Consider the following 9,212-nt stretch of genomic DNA (forward strand, 5'->3'; position numbering starts at 1 on the left):
CCCCCCCCCCCCCACACACACACACATAATTTACAGCAGTATACGTCACTTGATCTCAAGGGAGAAGAAGATGGTGGCCCTGGGGTTCCTCCTAAATTTGGGAGCATTACAAAACGGGGCAAGCCAGAAAAGAGGTTACGTGGAGGGATCGGGGCTCTTTAACAACATGCCTAGCCTCCTAAATTTTGGAGATGAAAAGCTAGGTGTTTTAATCCAGTAGAGTATTTTAGATGGGTGTGACAAAATTCCTTGGGATGTCGGTGCATTGAATGCACCATTTTGCAAGCCTAAACAGGATAATAAGTGCTTACTTGATTTCTAACAGGTTCAAAAAGTTTTTTTCTGGACTTGTTGCATCATCAAGAAATGTGCATTTATTTGCCCATGCATGCTTACACTTTGTAAACTAGGACCATTTATTCGTTATAGGTAGTTTTAACTATTTGTTGCCGATTTATCTGATTTGCAGTGCTCTGAATTTAGCTTGCTGCTAAAGAGGTGATTTTATTACATGTAGTTAAAATAAAAAAACACTTGAATTGCCCTTGTATTGCCTGCAGCCTAGGGACTAATTTCTGATGGGCAGTGTGCCTTGATGAGTGTCTCAAAGTGGTTGGTATCTTGCCAGCTGCTTGGCCACCCCAAAAGCTCTTCTGGTTCTTAACCAACCAGTGTTCTAAGATTTGACAGCAGGAGGTTCTGAACTGCTCACTTATGCTCACTTGAAGTCTTGTAGATAGGAATGATACAGGGGAAACTTTTGCTCTATTTATTTTTTTTTCTTTTTTGATTCCCCCTGCAGGTAAGAATCTTTACACCAACGAATATGTGGCTATTAAACTGGTGAGTATCACAACCCTGTCCAGTTTCTTACAGGATTACCGCTTTGTCTGTGACTTCCTGACCTCAATTTATGCCTGCTTCCTTTTCCTGCCGTATGTATAAACTAGCTCATTTCCAGGTTTAGGATGTCAAAGTTCATAGTCTCCTTGGAAATGGAGAAATTATTATGAAGAACAATGTTGTTGTTTGATTTAGTCTTACACATTTACTACTGTGTGTGTGTGTGTGTGTGTAATATATATTAAAAAAAGTATAACTTTAGTCTTGCCAGCTGTTCTGTAATGATCTGTAACTCTTTCCTGGCCATAAAATCATTAGTAATACTTCAGAAGTTATAATAAATATTTATTGAGGAAGAATAATTTCACATCTTTATTTCTTTTAACTTCAAAGGACATTATCCTCTGCCTCTTTTGGGCAAAGTGAGTGACATTGCAAACTCTGTTTTAATTTACCTTGCCAGTGCTCCCCTGCTACTCCTTCATTCAATATTGTCTGACTATTACCAATACTCCTGAGAATGGGGTAGTCTGCTACTTCTCCCTTGATATTGCAGTGGCATGACCAAAAATATGACTTTGCTGGGAAGCACACACGGAGTATCTATAGGTTGGTGGTTCCTGTTTGGAAACACATTGTCATTTTACCCTGCGTGGGCAAAATGATAGAAAACAGGGAGTCGCTCTAACAAGACGCCATGGTGAGCTTAAAGAAGGGAAGCAGATACCGAAGATGTCAACTTTGATAATAGTGCACAAACAGTGAGCTGCAATTTATTACCAAAAATGTTTTAGCATAATATCTAGAATTTCTCTTTTAACAAACTCAAATTACATACTTTTCCTAATGTAGATTATCAAAAAGAAGTGTTTGAACTTGCATGGCTTGGTATATTGGCTTTCCTGTTCTGTATATACTGCATGTGTTTATAGTTATCTGTAAGGTCATTTTGTCTTAGTGTGTTGGCTCGCATTGGTTTACTAGCCATATTTTAAACACCAATCTCAACACTATTACACCCACTTCATAGATCAATGTGGAGCTTGGTGTTTAATGATTCGGATTTTTTCATGAAGCTGTTAGCATGTTTGTTTTTGTTCCTAAAATGCAGTACACAATATTGTTGCAATGTTAACAGTTGGGTCCCAGCTCCCTGCCAATGTCATACTCATATTTACCTATTTATATGGGCAGCTCCATGCAATATGGGCAAGCCTTGGGAAATTATGGTAGTTTACATGAGCCTGACCTTACCACTAGCTCTGCTTAGCTGGTGATGCTTGTCCATGGGCAGGTGCTTGTAGCTTGATTTGAGACGGCCACATCATTCAGCAAATGGGGTCTTTATTATGTCAAACTTGGTAACATTTGTTATCCTAGTACTGGCAATATATAGATATTGTCTGGTTTAACAACAAAGGTGGTATTAGTGCAGGAAACTGGTTTTACTCTTCCAGGCCATCATTAAAACTCATAACAAATGTACTTGTGGTTCTAATGAGTTAGCAAATATTAGGCCTCATAAACTGTATGAAAAGAAATGGCTGTTGCCTATGCAAAGCAGTTTCTATTGCCAATTCCATCATTTTGTCCCGTATAAGTGTCTAAAGTGAGGTGGTTGTCTCGCAAAACTGCACAGGCACGTTTTTTTTTTTTTCTTATTTAAACTAAGTGTTAAGCTTAAAATCGTCTTTATTTTTTTCAGGAACCAATTAAATCCCGTGCACCCCAGCTTCATCTGGAGTATCGGTTTTACAAGCAACTTGGAAGTACAGGTAGGGTAGAAGGCTGAACTTGCACACATTTAACTAAGCTTGGCTGGTGAATTTGTAATATTTTGAGATTTGCTGTTATATAATTTTTCTTCTGTTGTGCTATTACAGCGGATGGCCTCCCTCAGGTCTTCTACTTTGGCCCATGTGGAAAGTACAATGCCATGGTACTCGAGCTCCTAGGTCCAAGTTTAGAAGACTTGTTTGACCTTTGTGATCGGACATTTACCTTAAAGACTGTGCTAATGATAGCCATTCAGCTGGTGAGGATTGTTTTTAATTTTAAACTTGGCAACTATTTTTATATTTAATGTTTTTAATGTGTGTGTTTTTTGTTCTTTACCTATGTAATCTTCCCTTACTATGGTAATTTGCCATAGTTTGTTTTCTAGTAATGATTAACATGTATGTTCTGAGAGCATTTCTGATGAGTTTGTGTTGTGTTGTGTAATGGGGTAAATTGTTAGTCTTTATTTTATGAAGAATGAGAATTGCACTACCTGGAACGACACAAGTTTCGTGTGACATCTTTAGGGTTAGTCAGAATTGTCCTGGTCCCATGCTTTGAATAAAAATTTGCTATTAACATCATACTCTTCTGGCAAAATGTTGTCACAGGCATCTGAAATTTGCAAGTTTTTTCAAGTATTAAAGGAATTAAAACACAATAAATCTTTAGAACTTGTAAAAACTTGAGGAATCCTTCATGACAGATAATTTTCATATCTCTAGATAACAAGGATGGAATATGTTCACTCCAAGAACCTCATTTACCGAGATGTAAAACCAGAGAACTTTCTAATTGGTCGTCAAGGGAACAAGAAGGAGCATATTATCCACATCATTGACTTTGGACTGGCCAAGGAGTATATAGACCCAGAAACCAAAAAGCACATACCTTATCGGGAACACAAGAGCTTGACTGGAACAGCCAGATACATGTCCATAAACACCCACCTGGGAAAAGGTTTGTTACACATTCCCTTTTGTGTGAATGTATGGGCTCATAAATGATCGTGTACCTATAGAGTGACTTCTGTTGTTTTCACCAGGTAGAGCTAGAGAGATGAATGTTAGCAATAATCCTTTGTATTGTGTTTTGTTATACTCAATGGGAAACATGATGTTGCAGGCATGATACAATATCAGGTTCTAATGATGAGTTCAAATAATAATAATAAAAAAAATATATATATATAAATTTAAATTAACCGTTATTTTAACAGGTTCAAAGAATTTTATTTCCTGGAATGGGACCTTATAGGTGCTTTCTGCAATAATATACTTGATGACAAGGAAATACTAATTTTGTTTTAAAAGAAAATGTTTCTTTTAAAAAATTCACTGTGATTAGATCAAATAAATCCAATTAATATGATAATATACATTTTACCTACATGTATGTTAATCATGATTGATTATCCCAAAATCGGTGGCTCAGAGGTTAGCACTAGGTCCCAGGTTTGAATATTGGCCAGGACAATATCTGCATTGAGTTTGCAGGTTCTCCCCGTATCTGCGTGGGTTTCCTCTGGGTACTTTAGTTTCCTCCCACATTCCAAAAGCATGCAGTTAAGTTAATTGTCTTCCCCTAAAAATTTGACCTTGGACTACATTAATGACATATGACTATGGTAGGGACATTAGATTGTGAGCGCCTTTGAGGGACAGCTAGTGACATGACTATCGACTTTGTACAGGGCTGCGTAATATGATGGCGCTATATAAATATGGTGTAGTAATAATCAGATGATTAATATATGATTAGTTACTAATCCTATATATGCATTATTAGTTGATATACCTTACTTTTAAACTTAACCGGGAACACGTGGGACACGGGACTCCTATCGGAGATGGACTCTTGAGTCCTGCGCTGATGGCTCCGCCCACGACCAGGATTGCCCCTAAAGGGAAATCCCACTCCTCCGTATGCATAAGGGAGTGTCCCCTTACCCCGGCAGTGGAAGTGTTAACGCCAGCCGTGGTAAATGGGAAAGGGAGCCACAACAAGGAGGCTCAAAATCCGCATAGGGCTCCAGAGCCGCAGGTTGCCGGATTAGGCCAGGTCAACCATTAAAAAATAGGGGGCGTTAGGTCGAAATGGACTACTGGCTAGGCCATATCTGGCCGACCTCAGCTGTAATGGGTGGGCTTGCTTACTTTAGCACCGCATTATTATCATGGCCACCTATTCCATGCTAACACTGGGGTTGGTATGTGCAAACTAGAGAGATTTAAAAGTAAGTTGTGGTTTCTAAAGTTAAGCTATAGGAATGAGAACAGGAATACTCAGACCTGAAGCAAGTATGTTAATAAGGGATTATGACTTTCCTGATCTGTGTAGTTGTTCTAGGATAGTGTTGAAGTCCTAGGTAATCCTAGTAGCCTCTAAAAAAAAAAAATGGGGTCAGCACTTGCAGTCCTGCATTTTTGTCTTATTATATTCTTTAGCCTCTATAGTATCTATAAAAGATCAAAACAAAGAAAATGCATATTTAAATTTTTAAAAATGAAGACCCCTTGAACTGGATAATGACAATGGTCAAATTGAGGTCTCTTTTTCTAGGGACAGCTGTCTTTCACTTTGACAATGATGAATAAGGGGGACCTTACTCTAAGTTGAAACATTTCATCTAATTTCCTGTTGCATCTCAAGAATGCACATTTGCCCTATCAAACACAGATGACCATCAAATATCCTGGCTGGGGTTTTAAACAACTTTATAGTCTATCCAAAACAAACGCAAAAAAAAAAAAACATTTTGCTCATATATTAATCAAATGTCATTCTGAATATTTTATGGGACTGTTTTCTACTTTTATAAATTCTGAGTTTATATACGCTTTAAGTTTTTTCAGTGTAAAAAAGAAAAAACTGGCGTTCATAATGTACAGCACTGCCTAATATGTTGGCGCTATATAAATTAAATTAATACAGTAGAACTTCAGTTATTCGGCACCCACTGGGAGTGTAATTTCTAGTTAACATAGGTTTCCTTTTCTCAGCCATTCAGAACTATACTTGAATGGGGAGACTTGTCCCCATTCACCTCTAGTGCTGAATGGCTGAGAAAAGGGGGAAACCCTTTCCCTTTCCTGAGTCAATCACGGAGCGGAGCAATCACCAAAGCTCTGTAGACAACTCGGCTTTCTGGATTGCTAGGGCTGCAGGAGCAATCATGAAAGCGGAGCTGTCAGATGCTTCTTCTGGATCTGAGTTCCAGGATAAACCGGGTTCTATTATATTAATATTACTCATCTATATGTGCTAGTTTAAGTAAGTGACCTTAGGGCATGGTATGTGTAGTTTGTGGAATATGTTGGCTGTTAATAAACAGGTAAATCCGTATCTAGGACATAAGCAAACCCCTGGATATATCTATATTGTGTAAATATAATAAGGTTCTGGGCAGACTCCCTCTAGTGGCAAACTGTCAAAACTGTCATCTAAACAAAAAATGTTGCATGCTTTCCCAAAGGAAATTAAAACATTATATTACAGCAAAGACTATTTAACACGTGTTTAATAATGCTAACATACTGCAGGCAGCCTTAAGGCGGAACTACACTTGCCCAACCGCCAGATATGCAACATCTTTACTGATGCAGACATTGCTCACTGATCTTTCTTCTTTGATTGGGGAAATTCACAATTAAATATCTTTCACATTATTAGATTTTCCAATATTAGTGTAAAATGTAGTGCAGTTGTTTTTCAGAAGAAATGATTTGCAGAGAATGAGGATGAAGACAAAGCACATTAGACTAAGGCTTAAACCACAAGGTCTGTGCTTTAAAAAAGACAAATGGAGAGAGTGTGAGAAGCAGCCAGTAGTCGGCAGGATAAGGGTAGAAGTGCTCTGCCTTTACCCACATTGGCTTCAGAAGATATTCAGACCCCCTTCACTTACAATCATTTACAAAAATTAAATAATCTATACTTGGTACCCAAGAATGATAAAGTGAAAACAATATTTTAGACTGTTTAGTAACATTATGTAATTGTGATATTTCAGTTTTTTTTTTTCTATAAGTTTTCAGACTTATACAACCTTTTTGAAATTTATCTCAGGTGCCTCCCATTTCTATTGATCAATGTGGAGATGTTTTGTTTTGTGTTTTTTTTTTTTACTTTGATTAGAGTCCACTTGTGGTAAATTAAATTGATTGGACATGATTTGGCAGCCCTCCGCCAATCTTCTCTTTATGGCAAAGTGGCTATATAGAAGCCTTTCCTCAAAACAAAACACATGAAAGCCTGTTTGGAGTTTGCAAAAAAAGCACCTTAAAGACTCAACTGTTAGGAACAAGATTCTCTGGTCTGAGACAACAATTGAACTGTTATGCCTCCAAACATCACATTTAGAATTGAGACCAAACATAAAGTAGCACAACAGTGAAGCATGGTGGCAGCAGCATGATTTGTAGGTGTTTCTCAGCAGCAGGAACTGAGAGACTGCTCCATTCAGGTTTCCCTCAACCATGACCAAAGTACAGAGATATCCTCAATGAAAACATCTTAAACAGTGCTCAGGACTACGTTGACCGAAGGTTCCCTTTCCAACATAACGACCCAAATCACACAGGGAAGAAAACACCGGATTAGTTTAGGGACTTTTGAATACCTGAGTGGCTCAGCCAGATCCTTTCTAACATCTCTGGCAATTGCTGTCCTCCAATGGTACCCATTCAACCTCACTAAGCTTGAGATGATTTGCAAAGAATGGCAGAAGATTCCGCTACCCAGGTGTGCAAAGCTTGCTGCATCATATCAAAAATACTTTTTTTTTTTTTCCTCTCAATAATATGCACTCCATATTGACAAAGTAAAATTTGAATTTTAAACTATTCCAGCATTAGGGTGCAAATAACAAAATTGAAAAAAGTAAAGGGGGGTTGCTGAAGCCATTGTATAATCATTCAGATGGCAGGAGCTCTCAGCAATGCTCTAGCAAAAAGGTCAAATTTTTAAAATGAGCAGTAAATATACTTATTAAAGTATATCTTAAGTCACCTCATGGCTTAAACTGGTCATGAATCTAGGTACTGTAAGATAATTCACAAAAAAAGTGTTCCTCCTAGTGGGCAAATCCATTATATCTCATACACTCCCCTACCAGACACTGCAGCGCATAGTGAGAGGTTTTCACTTCAGAGGAAGTGCTGTCAATCAAAATTACACTGGATGCATATTGAATTGCTACATGTTTGTAAATTAGGCATGTAATAAATAATCCATTAGTGAGGGGTGGTATGTGTGTTTTTGTCATAATGAGTCTGTTATCAAGAACAGTTTGCTTTACTTTTTTCTTTTTGATGAATCCTATTTGAATGTCTTATGCATTGTATAAGGCACAACATAATATCCAATTATTTGCAGCACGCAGGCTTGATGGTCAGTTCTGGAGTTGGTGTCCCTAAACCTCTTATTATCCTCTGTTACGTGCTGCTTTGATAATCCATGTAGCAGAGTATAATGGTGATGATTTCTATAGCAACTACAGTGTAAAACGTTATATCAATACCATAACATTCTGCTTTTGTCTCACCTCCACAATATTTTCTACTTTTAAATACTTGTAGACTTTCTTTTGACAGTGGTCACTTCAATAAGTAGGGCTCTAATGCACAGGCAGGATCAGGACAGCACTGAACATAAACAGACTTCTGGATCCCAGATACGTTTTTATCTGTAAGACTGGCTACACACGTGCAGTAATTTGTCATTGTATAGGATCTTTCACGTTCCTTTTCAACAACAAGACTGCACAATGTATGAATGAGCGCTGTATATACAGCACCATTCTGCTCTATGGGGAGGACGGGAGAACAACGGAGCAGCACCCCCCTGCGCTCTCTCCCCTTTACTTTCATTACCTTCATTCATTGTTTTGGATATGTTAAGATTGATCCATGGACACATGCCAGATTCTCATCCCATATCAGCCCTGAGGTCTGAGTGATCTTATGCGAATCACCTGACGTGTGTATGTAGCCTTAGGGGTAAGGTTTGTTTACCTTGGCAGAAGAAGTATCAGGGTAACTGTACTATGTGTAAAAGTGCAGGTATTTTTAAACTGTGAAAGTCAGCACTGCACTGCCATTTTTTTTTTTTTTGTTCTGGGCACTGTTACACCCTCTGTGTAGGCAGTTGTGATTAATGTCTCCCACATCCTGGCTTGTCTTTAGATGGAACAGTGGGTGTTAGTTATGGCCAAACACATCACAACCTCATTCATTTAGCGGCATCAGGCACGAGCCCCTCAGGGACCTGTACCCCTTTGGGGTTGGTTTGCCTAAATCATATGAGGATGTTAAGCTCTGCTGCTTCTCTCCCTCACTGAAGGCTTTATGAAGGTGAAAAACGAGCTATAGGTCTGCAACAAACAGGTGAAATAAAGGAGATAAAATTATAGATGAAGAAAAAAATTTGAAGTATATTTTCATTTTATCCTATTTGACTGTTTCTGAAAATGACTGTACAAGGAGGCCACATAAAAAGGAAAATTTAGATTTCTTCAATATATGGAATTTTCTATTAAAGGATTATCTTCTACTTCACCTATACTTTTATTAACATGGTTACTATATATA

General features: G+C 38.0%; 1 protein-coding gene across 5 annotated transcripts in view; it reads left to right on the forward strand.

The window, feature by feature from the left end:
- The window catches only part of CSNK1G1 (casein kinase 1 gamma 1), a 41,857-nt gene that overhangs the window by 20,976 nt on the left and 11,669 nt on the right, over positions 1-9,212 (forward strand). For all 5 annotated transcript variants that reach the window (XM_072402216.1, XM_072402218.1, XM_072402220.1 and 2 more), the window contains exons 3-6: positions 803-843; positions 2,549-2,618; positions 2,727-2,878; positions 3,348-3,582. In XM_072402216.1, coding sequence (XP_072258317.1) covers positions 803-843; positions 2,549-2,618; positions 2,727-2,878; positions 3,348-3,582 — 498 coding nt within the window. The remainder of the gene's footprint in view (positions 1-802; positions 844-2,548; positions 2,619-2,726; positions 2,879-3,347; positions 3,583-9,212) is intronic.

This window comes from Pyxicephalus adspersus, chromosome 2 (genome assembly GCF_032062135.1).
Source record: "Pyxicephalus adspersus chromosome 2, UCB_Pads_2.0, whole genome shotgun sequence".
NCBI lineage: Eukaryota > Metazoa > Chordata > Amphibia > Anura > Pyxicephalidae > Pyxicephalus > Pyxicephalus adspersus.